This window comes from Rhinatrema bivittatum, chromosome 1 (assembly GCF_901001135.1).
Source record: "Rhinatrema bivittatum chromosome 1, aRhiBiv1.1, whole genome shotgun sequence".
NCBI lineage: Eukaryota > Metazoa > Chordata > Amphibia > Gymnophiona > Rhinatrematidae > Rhinatrema > Rhinatrema bivittatum.
The window spans coordinates 739,817,338-739,835,434 of record NC_042615.1 but is presented as its reverse complement, the minus strand read 5'-3'; the positions used below and the strand labels follow the sequence as shown (position 1 = coordinate 739,835,434).

The window sequence follows — 18,097 nt, the reverse complement described above, 5'->3', positions numbered from 1 at the left end:
TGTGCGCGCCACCGAGCCTATGCAAAATAGGCTCGGCGCGCGCAGGGGGAGTTTGGGGTAGGTTTTCGGGGGGTACGCGCATATCCCTTTGAAAATCTACCCGCTAATTTTTTGTACTTTTGTTTTAAATAAATGCACATCCCTAATGAGTGTTCATGACATATATTTATATGTACTGCCTCTACAGTATGCAGATATATCTCATGAATATTCATTGTGAATATCTTGAAAACCAGTCCTGCTTGTGGCACTCAAGGACTGAAGTTGCCTATCCCTTCTCTAATCTATGATTTTAAGTTGAACATTTCTGGCATAGTGTTGCACATTGTTTGAACACTGCATTATCTGTGTTATGTGTGTTGCATGTTTGTCCTTGTTTGATTATGATTTTGCATTTGACCTAAATTTAGTGGGAGATCATTTTATAATAACCCGGGTAGGACCGAAGTCCTCATGTAGAGCATACAGGCTGTAACATACAGGACAGCTCCGTGACTGGCCACACTTACCCCCAAACACCTCTGATGCAGCTGACACACCACCATGCCATTTCTTCCCTGGGCATCCTAGGCATGCAAGCATACAAGCACGCTGCCATTTCAAGGACCCATGGCAGGAAATGCTACTACCAGTGCCCAGTGATGATGTCATATAGCTGGGTATTTAATCCCTAACCACAGTTGCCTCAGCAACAGGTTACCCTGTAGTCTTGCATTGCATGTTGCTTTCCTTGGTGTATTCTTCTTGCCTTTACTCATTGTGCCTTTTCTCTTTGTTGCCTTGTCCCACCTTGTTGCCCTAACTTCCATTATCGTTGCCTTGCCTCTCCTTAAGAATATAAGAAATTGCAATGCTGGGTCAGAACAAGGGTCCATCAAGCCCAGCATCCTGTTTCCAACAGAGGCCAAACCAGGCCACAAGAACCTGGCAAGTACCCAAACACCGAGAAGATCCCATGCTATTGATGCCAGTAATAGCAGAGGCCATTCCCTACGTCAACTTGATTAATAGCAGTTAATGGACTTCTCCTCCAAGAACTTATCCAAACCTTTTTTGAACCCAGCTACACTAACTGCACTAACCATATGCTCTAGCAAAAAATTCCAGATCTTAATTGTGCGTTGAGTGAAAAAAAAACTTTCTCAGATTAGTCTTAAATGTGCTACTTGCTAACTTCATGGAGTGCCCCCTAGTCCTTCTATTATCCGAAAGTGTAAATAACCGATTCACATCTACTCGTTCAAGACCTCTCAAGATTTTAAAGACCTCTATGATATCCCCCCCCCCCCCCCTTAGCCATTTCTTCTCCAAGCTGAACAGCCCTAACCTCTTCAGCCTTTCCTCATAGGGGAATTGTTCCATCCCCTTTATCATTTTGGTTGCCCTTCTCTATACCTTCTCCATCGCAACTATATTTTTTTTTAGATGCGGCGACCAGAATTGTACACAGTATTCAAGGTGCAGTCTCACCATGGAGCGATACAGAGGCATTATGACATTTTCCATTTATTAACCATTCCCTTCCTAATAATTCCTAACATTCTGTTTGCTTTTTTGCTTGCTGCAGTACACTGAGCTGACAGTTTCAAAGTATTATCCACTATGATGCCTACATCTTTTTTCTGGGTGGTAGCTCCTAAAATGGAACCTAACATTATGTAACTACAGCAAGGGTTATTTTTCCCTATATGCAACACCTTGCACTTGTCCACATTAAATTTCATCTGCCATTTGGATGCCCAATCTTCCAGTCTCGCAAGGTCCTCCTGTAATGTATGACAATCCGCTTGTGAATTAACTACTCTGAATAATTTTGTATCATCCGCAATTTGAAAACCTCACTTGTCGTATTCCTTTCCAGATCATTTATAAATATATTGAAAAGCACCGGTCCAAGTACAGATCCCTGAGGCACTCCACTGTTTACCCTTTTCCACTAAGAAAATTGACCATTTAATCCTATTCTCAGTTTCCTGTCTTTTAACCAGTTTGTAATCCACGAAAGGACATCGCTTCCAATCCCATGTCTCTTTAGTTTTCTTAGAAGCCTCTCAAAAGGGACTTTGTCAAACGCCTTCTGAAAATCCAAATACACTACATCTACCGGCTCACCTTTATCCACATGTTTATTAACCCCTTCAAAAAAATGAAGCAGATTTGTTAGGCAAGTCTTCCCTTGGGTAAATCCATATTGACTGTGTTCTATTAAACCATGTCTTTCTATATGCTCTATGATTTTGATCTTTAGAATAGTTTCCACTATTTTTCCTTCCTGCCTCTGCGTGTCTTGGTCCCTTCGTGTCCTGCACTGGTCTTGTCTGTCTCTGCCTGACTCCTGGTTTTGACCTTGGCTTGGACTTCGACTGCTCTTCTGGATCTCTGCCTGCCCTGACCTCAAAGCTGTCTCATCTCCACCTGCCCCAACCTCCATCTGGACCTCGACGCTGCTTGACCTCCTCCCGTCCCGACCTCTGCCTGGACCTTGTCACTGCTTCCTTGCTGTCCACCCTGACCTTGGCCTGCTACTCGACCTCATCTTTCCTCTCCTTACATGACTCTCGTTTAAGCCCTGCCAGTCCCTGGAATCCAAGGGCTTAACCTGCAGGGATTGGGGCTGGCATAGGTGAAGCTCTAGACCTAGTTCTTGTAAGAGCGAATCCACCTGCTGTTGGCATGAGCCTAGTGGGTTCGCCTGCTAGGCTGCATCAACTATGCCCCAGTGAAAGGGCTCAGATCCGAGACACAGGCAGAACTTAGCCCGAATTTTCAAAGCAGGCTTATATGTGTGTGTAATGGAATTACTTAGTCTCAGTCTGACTATTCTGTCTCAGGATGTATTCAGATTTCTCACACAGACATGTCACATGATTGTGAACAAGTGTCGGAAAGGAACAGTTAAACAGAAGATGTACAGAATCAGGAGAAAGCCGGTTGTTTTGGTAAAACCGCATATGTTTCTCAAAACACAGTTTCAGATGTGCAGATGGAAAGGGGATATAACTGAGGGAGAGAAGATTTTGCAGTCCTGAAAACTAGAAGCAACAGAGCCGTACTACTCTTCTGGGCTTTTGTGACAACAGAGAGAGGGAAGTATAGCATTGCTTTATTATTGTAACTATTGCCTTTGGTCTGTATATTTGTGATACCCTTGCTGCATTGCTTTCTATTGGGCATATAATAAAACACTGCTATCCTGAAATCTATTAAGTATGTTAACTCAGAGTATGAGTTTGGCTTGTGTTTTCTTGAATAGAATTGATCCTGTCAGGGAAAAGAAGCCGGCAGGATATTGGTTTCATTTGTGTTCAGGGCAGCTGGTCTGAAGAGGCGGGGAATGTGCTTAGGGGATACTGGCTTATTTAAGTTTAAAAGTAGGGAATCTTGCTAGGAAAAGGGGCCGGGGTCACCTGTCTTTGTGAACCTGCAACAATGTATAAATCTGCATTGAAAATTAGCAGGTGTACATGGATACTGCGAGGCATAGGTTCACGCATTTTTGTCTGCTTGGGAGCAGATGTAAATGTGTTATGAGTATATTTTTTTACATGCATAACTTTTGAAAATCTTAAGTATGCACATTTATGGTTTCCCTGCTCCAACTCCATCCCTGGGAACACATCTTTCCAGTATGTGTAAAAGTACATGCTCTTGCTTCTTTGCATACTGTTATATGTTATTATTAGATCTATTTGTATATGTTGTGACCTGATGAGCTAGACTGATTCGTTATAAGCGGGCTATGAATGTTTTTAAGTAAACATGCTCAACCCCCAGAGTAATTTTCTAAAGGCCCATTTATTGCCCTAAAATGGCAATATTTTATGGAAGGAAATAAAATTCAAAACTAAGCAAGTTGCTTTCAGATGAAAATGTAGTAACATTCTTAATATTGATCATTTATAAATTATATTATCATTACATTATGCTCTTTGTGACCTTGGAAATTTAGATCTACAGTGATTGTTAACATGAGTATCATGCCCATAAATGATTGCCTTTCTTTAGACTTTATTCAAGTTATATGCATATACTATCTTTCTCAATAACTACAAATAAAATTTGTATTAACTAGTGGATTGGAGAAGAAATAAATGTATTTAAGAGACACCCTAATGGGATAAGACATGAATAAAAAAACGTTCACTGAACTTCAGCGCATTTTCTTTACGCACACGCTAAAAAAACCAGTTAATTCCCAATGCAGTAAACTAATGGAGTGCTAATGTATCAGGAGTTTAAAAAGCATGCTATCCGGAACACGTACTTACAAAGACAAGCTTAGCACATATAAAACATGGTTTTATACACAGAGAACATATTTTATGCACAAATATGGTTTGTGTGCATAAATCCTTAGTACTGGATCCCCGCACCAAGAACTCTAGGTTCAGCCACATAGACTTACACTAATCTCAGAAACTTTGCTCCACCTCTGACCAGGAGTTAAATTTGCAGCATTAAGAAAACATTAACACTATCAGTCTCTGCATTGCGGAGTAATAGCTAATGCCTTGATTAACATGGGATTTGTATGGAGGAGTGCTAATTTGTGTACATGGTTCTATTCACATTTGCGCACACATTTTTATACGTTAACCTTGTTAAGTTGGGAGTAATGTTGTATGCCGAAAAATGTATGCACAACTGTGCATTCACGTGCATACAGCAGAGTGCACCGCATTACATTGGCCTTAAGCCTGCTGTTGCTAATCCTCATTAGGAAAATGCTGGCTGCTGACGTCTTGAAAGCAAGGTCCTAAAAACCAGCTGTGAACAAAAAGATTCCTAGAGACAATGCAAAAGACTTTGGGGTCTTCCTGTGCCCAAACTTTAAGTCAAATTAGGCACGCACTGACATTATAAATGCGATGTAATTTAATAACTGCAATAGACGTCCTCTCTGATATGTACAATTATGTTAATCATTCCTTATTAACATAAAGGAGACTTTCTGGGGCCATCGCCCCATAGGACAACTCCTGCCTATGGAGCCTCACTGCTTCAGTGCTGTACTTTGACTGATAATAGTAATATGCCAGACAAGCCTACTCCTGATCCTCCCTCCCTTGTGTCCCTCCATCCTCCTCCCTCCCTTGTGTCCCTCCATCCTCTATTCGCAATGATGTTCATATTATTTATTCTCGCAACTATTGTACCTGTTTTATATAACCTCATCATTGTACCTTATTTATAGTACCTGTTTTAAATAATCTCAACTTTGAACTTCGTTTACAGATTTTTCTGTATATTTGTAATTTCCGCTCTTACATTTTTTCACTTTTTCACCCCCCTTTTTCTTCCTTCCTCTTTCACCCGTCCTTCCCCCCGCTTCCCCTCTGCCTCTCCTCTTGTTACGCTCTCCCTTTCCCCCTCCTTATGCAATTATGCATTTGTAATTTAATTTTTGTATTATTGTTAGGTAATATTGTTTTTTCTTTAGCGTTACCCGTTATCATTATTTTCTAGTTCTCTGTAAAGCAATTGTTGTTTTTCATGTTTCATGGAAACCGATATGATGTTACCCTACGAATGTCGGTATAGAAAAACCAATAAATAAATAAATTTATGTAATAGAAATATGTGATTATGAAGGGTTAATGACTTTCTTTTTCTCTCCCTATCAGGAAAAGCAGACATCTGGCAAACTTTTGAGAAGGCTCAAGGATTTAAAGCCTGGTCTCCGCAGAGGGCTGAATTGACATTGCTGACACTTAATCCTAGGCAGATCGCCATGTGACTTCGGCAGTGCTATTTCTCCACTGCACAGACCAGCATCCTCCGACAGTGCTGCTGGCTGCTGCCAGCGAAGAGAGAAGTAGACATGAAGGGAGCCGACACAAAGGGTTTTGCAACCAAACTTCCGCAGACAGATTGGGAACATCTGTGCAGAGTGGAATCCACAGAGACTGAAGAATGAATCTCAGGTAAAAGGACAGCTGTGTTTGGACTGGGACAGGAAGAGAAGAAGGTGTAACATTTAATTCTCGCCTGAGGACATCTGTCCAGGGCACTGAGAGAGCGAACTGACTATTCAAAGCAGTCCCTGAATTATCCAGCTGATTTTTCTTGTTTGATTTTTCCATGTCGTGAACCTGAAAGTGAGGGAGATTTACTGGTCTGACCATTTAGTTTCTTTGCTGTACTGTTTTGTTTTTTTAAGGGAAAGCATATCCAGTTGCATCTGGCATTGTTCATTTAAACTAACATTTTCGGGCAGCATTGGCAATGCACTTATATTTCGGGACATGATGCTGCATTTGCTCTTAAGCCAATTCTGAACTGGCAGCCAGACACTCTGTTGTCGCTTCTCAGACTGTTGCATAGCATAGTGTTCGGTATTAACGGTATTTTTTTGCCCAATGTAGCACTGCCGTGTTTTGCTAAATTCTCCACTAAAGCAGCTCACCAAAGGGAACCAAATGTGGACTATGACAGCAGTATATATGAATGGTGGGGGGTTGGGACACCAGCGCTACAGCCGCTGGAATCGCCTGGAGAGCTCCGAGGACTATGTGCGCGCCCAGGTCTCTGAAGGAGATGGTGAGGGGAAACAGCGCAGGCTGACACCTTTCGAGAAACTGACCCAGGACATGTCCAAGGATGAAAAGGTGGTGAAAGAGTTAACGCTGGGCAAGAGAATTGGATTTTACCGAGTCAGAGGTGAAATAGGAAATGGGAACTTCTCGCAAGTGAAACTTGGAATCCATTCTCTAACGAAAGGTAAGTGCCAGTCATTTGGCTCTGTAGCACAGGCTAGGCAGAGGGATAAATTAAATACCACAGTATGCTTAGTTGTGAAAAGTGAATGTGATAGCCAGGAATTAACTGGACTTTCTGGCATTGCAACAGACAGGAAAAATTGTGGATTTTAGCCTCTGCCTTTCCAAATAATGCTGATGGTAGCTTACAGCATTATTAGCATTCAGGTACAGTAAGTCCCAGCCCAAAAGAGCTTACAGTCTAAGAGGTATATTTTAAAAGCCCGGGCTTGTTGCATGCTGACCAAATTTTAAAAAGCTGCCCAGAGGCGCACATACATCTGCTGCATGCACATCTCAACAGAGCACCCAAAAGGTTCAGACAGTCTGAAAGAAATTATAACAGAGGTACCTTGAGTTAATTACAGAGGACTCGCATTCTGCTTTGTATGATCCATTAAATTTATTTACTATTGCAAAAGGACTATATTTCTACACTTTGTCTGGGGTATCTACAAAAGACTCCACAAATTGTCAAAGCACACATGAAATCCTAGCATAATTACACAGATAAGAACATCAGAAAAGAATTCACAGGGAATTCACAAATCCAGTTCACTTGTGCAGTTTCAAACTGTATCCTGCATATCATGAATCACCACAATTCATAAACAAGAGGGCACAATATGGAGCTTTCTCTTTGCTCAGTACAAAGTGTATATTAAAATGACATGCCAATAAAGTTATCTGAAGCTGAGTCCTTCTCTGTTATAATTGCTTTCAAATTGTCTGAACATTTTGGGTGCTCTGTTGGTGTTGGCGTGATGGATATATGCCCAGTGGCAGTGAATTGAAAGGAGTCACTGGCCTACAGAAACATGGGCTGGACTTGCATCACTATCCCACTTCAATTCTTAAAAAGCAAAATTGCCAAATGCATAGATAAATAAATAACATGGTTGGTAATTCAATTATTAGAAATGTAGATACCTGGGTGGCTGGTGGACGTGAGGACTGCCTGGTAGCTTGCTTGCCTGGTGCGAAGGTGGCAGACCTCATGCGTCACCTAGATAGGATTATACACAGTGCTGGGGAGGAGCCAGCTGTTGTGATACATTTGGGCACCAATAACAAAGGAAAATATGGAAGAGAGGTTCTGAAAGCCAAATTTATTATTTTAGGTAGAAAGCTGAAATCCAGAACCTCCAGGGTGGCATTCTCTGAAATGCTCCCTATTCCAAGTTCAGGTCCCCAGAGGCAGGCAGGGCTCAAAAGTCTCAAGGCGTGGATGAGACGGTGCAGGGAAGAGGGAATCAGTTTTGTAAAGAACTGGGGAACCTTTTGGGGAGGGGGGAGACTTTTTTCCAAAAGGATGTGCTCCACTTTAACTAGAGTGGAACCAGGCTGCTGGCGCTAACTTTTAAAAAGGAGATAGAGCAGCTTATAAACTAGAACAAGGGGGAAAGCCGACAGTGACTCAGCAGTGTATGGTTTGGAGGAATGTATCCTTTAAGGATACTAATGAAACAGGACAGTTAGGGCATCCCAACAGAGAGGTTTCAATAAAAGAAAAAGTAGTCCATGTGCATATAAGTAAAGAATCATCTGAGCTAAAGAATTTCAAATTATCCCTATCAACTGAAAAGCTGGTTGTTAATACAAACAAAAAACACACTTTGAAATGTCTGTATGCCAGTGCCAGAAGTCTAAGAAGTAAGATGGGAGAGTTAGAGTGTATAGCAGTAAATGATGAGATAGACATAATTGGCATCTCAGAGAACTGGTGGAAGGAGGATAACCAATGGGACAGTGCTCTTTCAGGGTACAAATTATATCGCAATGATAGGGAGGGTCAACTTGGTGGCGATGTGGCACTTTATGTCCGGGAGGGTATAGAGTCCAACAGGATAAAGATCATACAAGAGATTAAATGCTCAGTAGAATCTATATGGATAGAAATCCCATGTGTGTTGGGTAAGAGTACGGTGATAGGAGTATACTACAGTCCACCTGGCCAAAATGATCAGACAGATGATAAATGCTAAGAAAAATCAGGGAAGCTAACCAACTTGGCAGTGCAGTAATAATGGGAGATTTCATTTACCCCAATATTGACTGGGTAAATGGAATATAAGGACATGCTAGAGACATAAAGTTCCTGGATGGAATAAATGACTGCTTCATGGAGCAGTTGGTTCAGGAACCAACGAGAGAGGGAGCTATTCTAGATGTAATTCTTAGTGGAATGCAGGATTTGGTGAGAGTGGTAACGGTGGTGGGGTCACTTAGCAATAGTGATCATAACATGATCAAATTTGAACTAATTTGTAAATCTACAGATCTAACACTAAATTCTCATAAGGGAAACTTTAATAAAATGAGAAAAATATAAAAAAACTGAAAGGTGCAGCTGCAAAAGTTAAAAGTGTACAATAGGAGTGGACATTGTTTAAAAATACAATCTTAGAAGCGCAGTCCAAATATATTCCATGCATTAAGAAAGGTGGAAAGAAGGCAAAACGATTACTGTCATGGTTAAAAGGTAAGGTGAAAGAGACTATTTTTGCCAAAAAAAATGTTTCAAAAATTTGAAGAAGGATCCATCTGAAGAAAATAGGAAAAAGCAAAAGCATTGTCAAGTTAAGTGTAAAACATTGATAAAGCAGGCTAAGAGAGAATTTAAAATGAAGTTGGCTGTAGAGGCAAAAACTCATAATAAAAACTTTTTAAAATATATCCGAAGCAAAAAACCTGTGAGGGAGTCAGTTGGACCATTAGATGACCGAGGGGTTAAAGGCTCTTAGGGAAGATAAGGCCATTGCAGAAAGACTTAATGAATTCTTTGCTTCTGTGTTTACTAATGAGGATGTTGTGGAGATACCGGTTCCAGAGATGGTTTTCAAGGGTGATGAGTCAGATGAACTGAACCAAATCACTGTGAACCTGGAAGAAGAAGTAGGCCAGATTGACAAACTAAACAGTAGCAAATAACCTGGACCGGATGGTATTCATCCCAGGGTTCTGAAAGAACTGAAAAATGAAATTTCAGATCTATTAATTAAAATGTATAACCTATCATTAAAATCATCCATTGTACCTGAAGACTTGAGGGTGGCCAACGTAACCCCAATATTTAAAAAGGGCACCAGGGGCAATCCGGGAAACTATAGACCAATGAGCCTGATTTCAGTGCCGGGAAAAATAGTGGAAATTATTCTAAAGATCAAAATCACAGAGCATACAGAAAGAAATGGTTTAATGGAACACAGTAAGCATGGATTTACCTTCAGCAGGCCTCCCCTTGCTTCCCATTGCCACCACGAGTTCAGTCGCGCGCCCGATGACGTCGGAGAAGAGCGACTAAGGCGGGGGATTTAAAGAGCCGCTCCAGCCGAAAGCGCCCTTTCGCCTGCGTCCCGTCCATCGAGCCGACCGAGCACGATCCTGTAGGCGCTGGGAAGTCTTGTCTCACAAATCTGCTTCATTTTTTTTGAAGGGGTTAATAAACATGTGGATAAAGGTGAACCAGTAGATGTAGTGTATTTGGATTTTCAAAAGGAGTTTGACAAAGTCCCTCATGAGAGGCTTCTAAGAAAATTAAAAAGTCATGGGATAGGAGGCGATGTCCTTTTATGCAGGGGCAGGTTGGTCTATTGGGGGATCGGGCATCCCCCGGTGGGCCGGTCGCTCTAGTCACGTGGTCTGCCGAGCTCAGCTGTGACAGAGCCGTGCTCGGCAGACCACGTGGTATCTCCTGGGCCGGCCGGGGCAGCAAATCCCCAGGACGGTCATCATCGGGGATCCACCCCTGCTTTTATGGATTACAAACTGGTTAAAAGACAGGAAACAGAGAGTAGGATTAAATGGTCAATTTTCTCAGTGGAAAAGGGTAAACAATGGAGTGCCTCAGGGATCTGTACTTGGACCGGTGCTTTTCAATATATTTATAAATGATCTGGAAAGGAATTCGACGAGTGAGGTAATCAAATGTTACAGAAAGGGCGGCCTTGAGCGTGGGAAAGCTCAGAGGCCTTCACACTCTGTTGCGCTCTGCTGGCTGGGAGCGCTGGGGGTGATGATGTGTGCCCCATGCGGTAAGACGGACCTCGTCTAGGGTCAAAGCTGACCAGGCCCCTGCCGACCTGCATGCCTGGATGAGGCCAACCATGCAAAGTTGGTCTCTGAGTGGTCCTCCGACTACTCCCAGCCCTTTCGGACCTGCTGCAGGGAGCAGCACAGGCGGCAGGCCAGACAAGGGACGAGGGCGGACAAGGGCTGAAGCTTGAAGGCTGAGACGAGGGTTTCACAGACGAGGGCTGATGCAAAGACATCACAGACGAGGGCTGGGGAGGTAGACATTGGCACTGTCTCTCAGGGCGCCCTACACAGCCCACCTTCATGGGCAGACCCAATGGGCTGGTCACGAACCACCCTGTCCCGCTGTGCGCCCTACACAGCCTAAGGAGACTGGTCACGGGCCATGCGGAGAGCGGGACGAGCTCAGGAAAGGAATCCAGCAGGCAGGGACTCCAGTGACCAGAAACAGGAACTGGACGGAACGGATTTACTCTCAGGGTGGTCACCTGGAGGACTAGGAGAGCTGGAACATTACAGGGACAGACATCCGGAAGATCAGGAACATAGCAACCTCTAGCCATCAAGGACATCAGGCCTTCAGGAACATCCGAAGGGCAGAGACGGAAGACATCAGGAACATCAGGACATCAGAGACCAGAATCATGAACAGCAGAGACAAAACGAAGAGGGATTCCTTGGACTACTGGAACACCAGGCAAGAGCAGGCACATGGAGTCCAAAAGGAGGGAAAGGCTCCTCAGACAACTGGCTCAGAGCGACTGGCTCAAAGCAGCTGGCTCATTGTGAAGGCAAAGCTGACTGGAAGTTGAAGTCCTTTTATAGGGCTGAAGGCAGGCAACTCACTGGGAGGAGTTTGGATGGGCCACACCGGGCTGGCCCTATAACTGAGGAGAAGTGCTGCAGGCCGGCCCATAGGGAGAAGGGCATGGCCCAAACCAGGAAGTCCATGCAGACGCAAACAAGCCTCAGGCAAGCCACAAGGACATCGAGGCCTCCCAGGCCCTGGAGCAAATCCTGGATAGTTCGTAGGCGAGACCCCGGCTTTGGAGCAGCCTCCAGGAAGAGGTGAGGAGCCTCCCGTAGCACCGCAGATGATTTGCAGATGATACAAAATTATTCAGAGTAGTTAAATCACAAGCGGACTGTGATAAATTGCAGGGGGGACCTTGCGAGACTGGAAAATTAGGCATCCAAATGGCAGATGAAATTTAATGTGGACAAGTGCAAGGTGTTGCATATAGAGAAAAATAATGCTTGCTGTAGATACACAATGTTAGGTTCCAGATTAGGAGCTACCACCCAGGAAAAAGATTTAGGCATCATAGTGGATAATACTTTGAAATCGTCAACTCAATGTGCTGCAGCAGTCAAAAAAGCAAACAGAATGTTAAATATTAGGAAGGGAATGGTTAATAAAACAGAAAATGTCATAATGCCTCTATATCGCTCCATGGTCAGACCGCACCTTGAGTACTGTGTACAATTCTGGTCACCACATCTCAAAAAAGATATAGTTGCGATGGAGAAGGTACAGAGAAGGGCTACCAAAATGATAAAGGGGTTGGAACAATTCCCTTATGAGGAAAGGCTAAAGAGGTTAGGACTTTTCAGCTTGGAGAAGAGACGCCTGAGGGGGAATATGATAGAGGTCTTTAAAATCATGAGAGGTCTAGAACGGGTAGATGTGAATCGGTTATTTCCTCTTTTGAATAATAGAAGGACTATGGTTCACTCCATGAAGTTAGCAAGTAGCACATTTAAAAGTAATTGGAGAAAATTATTTTTCACGCAACGCACAATTAAACTCTGGAATTTGTTGCCAGGGGCTGTGGTTAGTGCAGTTAGTGTAGCTGGGTTTAAAAAAGGTTTGGATAAGTTCTTGGAGGAGACTTCCATTAACGGCTATTAATCAAGTTGACTTAGATAATAACCACCGCTATTACTAGCATCAGTAGCATGGAATAGACTTAGTTTTTGGGTACTTGCCAGGTTCTTATGGCCTGGATTGGCCACTGTTGGAAACAGGATGCTGGGCTTGATGGACCCTTGGTCTGACCCAATATGGCAATTTCTTATGTTTTTATGATGGAAAGAGAAGTGGGGATAAAAAGGCTGGAAGGAGGAAAAAAGACTTGAAGGAGATGGAAGAAAAAAAAAGCACAACCCAACTGGCTGCATCAGACAAAATCACTCTGGTTGGTGCAATGGGCCACAAGAGATTGGCTAGCATGAATTTGCCTGATGAAAGTAGCAGAGCAGGAGTAAACTGTCCTCTTTCCTGCCTTCCTTCATTAGTTGTATCACAGCTGATGAGGTAGGCAGTGAGCCTGAGGTACTTTATTTTGCCTAGGGAGCCTTCTTTGTACAATGGAGGTGGGGGACTGTCATGATTGTCACTTGGGAGTAGGGGAGGATTGGGGGGGGGGCACTATGTTTGTCACTTGGAGGGTGGGGATCCAAAGAGTTCCTTTGTTCACTTGGGGGAGTGGGGAGAAGAAAACATTTTGGCCTATGGCAGCCTTTCTGTTCACTGCAGCAGAGAGCAGAGGAAGATCAGAGTCCTCCTCAGGATTTTCATTGCTGTTTAAAACTGGTTTTAACAACAGATTTACTAGAATCTGTAAACCATTTAGTAAATCAGATAATAAAATCAAGCATTTTAATGCCCAATTTTAATCCATCTCCTACGAGTTTTATTCAGGAAAAGATTACTTCAGAGTTCACCCCTTCAATGCCCATTATTGTTTGTCAAATATTAATAATAATTTATATATTTAAAACATTTATATTCTGCTTAGAATGATAAATCACTGAATACATTGATGAACACAACATACTCTCCACATCTCAATATGGTTTTCGCAAACACCATAGTACAGAAACACTACTCATCACCCTCTCAGAATCTATACTTAAAGCCATGGACAACGGACAATCCCACATACTTGCACTATTAGATATCTCTGCGGCATTTGATACCGTAAACCACCTCACACTCATCAAACGCCTCATGGAAATTGGCATTGCTGGCACAGCCCTACTATGGTTCCAATCATACCTTAGAGACAGAAGCTACAGTGTAAAAATTGGTTGTAACAAATCTAACCCTGTCAAACTATCTCAAGGAGTACCACAGGGTTCATCCCTCTCTTCTACACTATTTAATATATACCTCCTCCCCCTCTGCCAACTCCTCTCGAAACTGGGTATCCAGCACTTTATATATGCTGACGACGTGCAGATACTCATCCCTATTAATGATTCTATTGCAAACGCAATGAAGATCTGGAACTCTGCACTATCTGAGATAAATAAACTGCTCTCCGATAATTTCCTTGCACTCAATACTAACAAAACAGAGCTACTCATTCTCTCCCCTCCCAACAACCCTTCACGCAGTCTCTCCCCCACACCCTCACTACCCAGTTGCCCTCCTACTCTACTAGTCCGCAACCTTGGCATTATGATAGACGATCAATTTAATCTCAAAAAATTCATTTCAGCCACCATAAAAAGCGGATTTTTCAAACTCCACACCTTGAAGAGAATCAAACCTCTTCTTCATACCTCTGACTTCCGCACAGTTCTGCAAGCTATGATCCTGTCCAAACTTGATTATTGCAACGCTATCCTCCTAGGCTTACCAAAAAGTACCCTACAACCTCTACAGTTATTACAAAATGCTGCAGCACGCATCCTTACCAACACTCACCGTCATGACCACATTACTCCCGTCCTTCAATCATTACATTGGCTCCCCGTAGCCTCCAGGATAGTATATAAAGTACTCACGCTCATACACAAAGCCATTCATAACCATGACATGCAATGGTTCCCTGAACATCTCCTGCTTCACGCTCCGACAAGACCCACAAGAACGCATCACCTGGCCAAACTCCAGATACCCTCTCTAAAGTTCATGAAGCATACCACCTTTAGAGAGCGATCTTTCATCATCGCAGGAACCGCCCACTAGAATAAAATGCCTTCCCAATTACGCCAGGAACCTTGCCACAAAAAATTCAAGCACAATCTTAAAACATGGCTGTTCAAACTAGCATACCCTGACTAACAATTTGTCTCTCACCTAAGATATGACTTGACCGCCTAACCGACTGCCCACCTGACACTCGCCCTTTCTTTTTTCTCTCCCTACCCAATTGACCCTCACCCTCGCTATCTTCTCTCCCCCCCTCCCAACCTCTTTAGGTCTTCTCCTCATCTTCCCCTTCCATCGTTCACTTCACCCTGCTGATTTTCCTGATTGCTTTATATAACTTTATTGTTAAAACTAACATGTACATTTGTATATATATCTCGTATTATCATCCCCTGCCCTATTAACCGCTACCTGTTAATGTTATTATTGTAAAGCTTGTTCCTAAGTTATTATTATTATTATTATTATTATTATTGTAAAGCTTGTTGCTAAGTTATGTTACATTGTGAACCGAGGTGATGTTTTGCAAACGTGCCTCGGTATATAAGAAACCATTAAATAAATAAATAAATAAATAAATTAAAAGATGTAATCTTCTTGAAACAGCAGGAGCAGTAGCAGATAAAACTAGTACAAAAATAATTCTAAAACAGCAGAGAAGGTCTCCTGAAATAACAGAGCCTTCAACCTTCTCCAAAATAGTTTAAGATCTGACATAGTTCTTAGCTCTTCTGGTAACTTATTCCATAGGATAGAACTGATTATTAAAAAGGCACGAATACGAGATTCTTGAAGATGTGCAACCATAATATTGGGGATCTCCAGAAGATGTTGAGTTGCAGATTGTAATGATCAAGACAGAACATACTCTTTAATTAGGTTGAACAAGTACTCTGGTGCCCTTTCTTGAAGAGATTTAAACACTAAAAATATTACTTTAATTGTCACCTTTGTAGCAGACTTAGGTGGTCATTCTCTAAAGGGATCGCACGTGCGATACTTAAATTGGGGCGGGTTCTGGGCGGCGTCGGCACCAGAAGGGGAGGAGTCGGGGTGGCACCGGGGCGGATGCCGCGAAGACATCGCTGACGGCAAAAGGTAAGGACCCTTATTGCCGCCAGTTTCGCCCCAAATAACTACACCTTTTATGGTGTAGTTGTTCGGTGCGAAAGCCGGCAGCCAGCGCACCGCAGTGGTGCGATGGCTGCCCGGCTTTCGCAGGCCCGCCCCCAGCTTCGCTCCCCGTTACCGCCAGATTCTCTAAGGTCTGTGATCTTAGAGAATCCAGGCCCTAGCAGTGGTTCTTAAACAGTACTTTAAATACAAGAATGAGATTTTTAGTGGGGTTGCAGTATAGATTTTTCCAGATATCTCACGAGAAACTGTTATAAAGGAGATCCTTCCTATCTTTGAAATCTAATGTTTTCTTAAAGTTTCCCTGTAAATGCTTAATAAACCTCCAAGGCAACAAATATACCTTTATTGACCTTGCCCATCTGAAAACATTTATAAGGGCGAAATCTCTTGATGCTTAATTGGCTACTTTGGGAAGTAATGATTGTTTGATGGAGTTTAATACATAATTTGATTTATCTGGCAGGTTATTGTGGCTATTGATTTGTTTTCCTATTGGTTTGGTTACCTATTGGCCCCATGATAATGTGGACTTGAAAGGATATGAGATTATGTATTTTCCTGCACGTGCTTTCTTATTGTTATGTTTTTTCATTTTCCTTATCCTGGTTTTTTTTTATGCAATTTTTTTTAAATACCAATAAAGAATACATTTTAAAAAAACACTAAAAATATGATTTTGAACTTTATCCACCGAATTACCAGCAACCAGTGTAAACTCTGTAACAGCAGAGAAATATGTTCTCACGTTGGCACCTTCAGGATCAACCAGACCGCAGAATTCTGTAGATTCTGTAATGCCCGTAAATGAGTTTTTGGACATCCCATATGCAGTTGTGATCATAGGTTTACATGCCCCTAGCAGAATTTGTAAGATGTGTAGCATTTTAAGAAAACATGAGTGATCAAACAAAACACATGCCCATTATTTTTAATGTGTTTCAAATTAAACTATTATGCATCACAGAATAGTACAATCATTAAACTATAGCGATAAAGGAAATAATAAAATGGTCCTGTTCAAAGGTTTGCATATCCTTGAATGTTTGGGCTGCTAATATACACTCAAGTTGACACACACAGGTTGAGATACAGTGAAGGGTAGGTATCCACACTGTGCTTGTTTGATTGTAATTAGTGTCTGTGTATAGAAAGTCAACAAGTTTCTTAGCTCTTGAGAAACCCTTGTGCATTTCATCCAGGGCTGTACTGACTTTGATGGTTACTGAAGCATAGGGAAAGAAAAAGACTGTCAAAGTACCTGTGAGCAAAAGCAGTTGAACTTTATACATCAGGGAAAGGATATAAAAAGATATCTAAAGATTTGAAAATGCCAATCGGTACTGTTCAAATTCTATCAAGAAGTAGAAATTAGAAGACCAAGCTGCCAGGAAAATTTGTTGGGATGCAAAGAAAAACCCACAAGCAACTATTGAAATACAGACTTCTCTGAAAAAAAGTGGGTGAGTGTTTCAGCATGCACAATAAGGAGATACTTGAACAAAAATGGGCTGCATGGTAAAGTTGCCAGAAAGAAAGCCATTGCTGCACCTCTGCCACGAAACAGCCCACTTACAATACACCAAACAGCATTTAGAGAAGCCTCAAAACGTCTGGAACAAAATAATTTGGAGTGATGTGATCAAAAGTAAACTTTATGGTCACAACCATAAATGCTGTGTTTGGAAAAGAGTCCATACGACCTATGAAGAGAAGCACATCATCCCTACCGTGAAGAATGGAGGTGGATCTCTGCTGTTTTGGAGGGAGGGGGTGAGCTATAGCGGCACAGGGAATTTAGTCAAAATGAATGTCAGGATGAATGTAGCATCTTATCATAAAATATTGAAGGAGAATTTGTATTCATCAGCCAGGAAACTGCACATGGGGCGCACTTGGACTTTCCAACATGACAATGATCTACAACATAAGGCCAAGCCAAGCCTTCAGTGGCTGCAGCAGAAGAAAGTGAAGGTTCTGGAGTGGCCATCACAGTGCTCTGACCTCAACACCATTGAGCCTCTTTGGGGAGAACTCAAGCATGTAGTTCATGCTAAACAACCAAAGAATTTACAGAATCTGGAGGCCTTTTGCCAAGAGGAATGGGCAGCTTTACCACATGAAAAAATAAACATTCTCATTCACAATTAGCACAAAAGACTGCAAGCCATTATTGATACAAAATGGGTCAATATACAATATTAAGAACTAAGGGTATGCAAACTTT

General features: G+C 42.3%; 1 protein-coding gene across 3 annotated transcripts in view; it reads left to right on the top strand.

Annotated features, from left to right (window-relative positions):
- NIM1K (NIM1 serine/threonine protein kinase) overlaps nt 1-18,097 on the top strand; it is a 175,913-nt gene that overhangs the window by 117,562 nt on the left and 40,254 nt on the right. For all 3 annotated transcript variants that reach the window (XM_029577920.1, XM_029577939.1, XM_029577929.1), the window contains exon 5: nt 5,625-6,720. In XM_029577920.1, coding sequence (XP_029433780.1) covers nt 6,420-6,720 — 301 coding nt within the window. In that variant the 5' untranslated portion in view covers nt 5,625-6,419. The remainder of the gene's footprint in view (nt 1-5,624; nt 6,721-18,097) is intronic.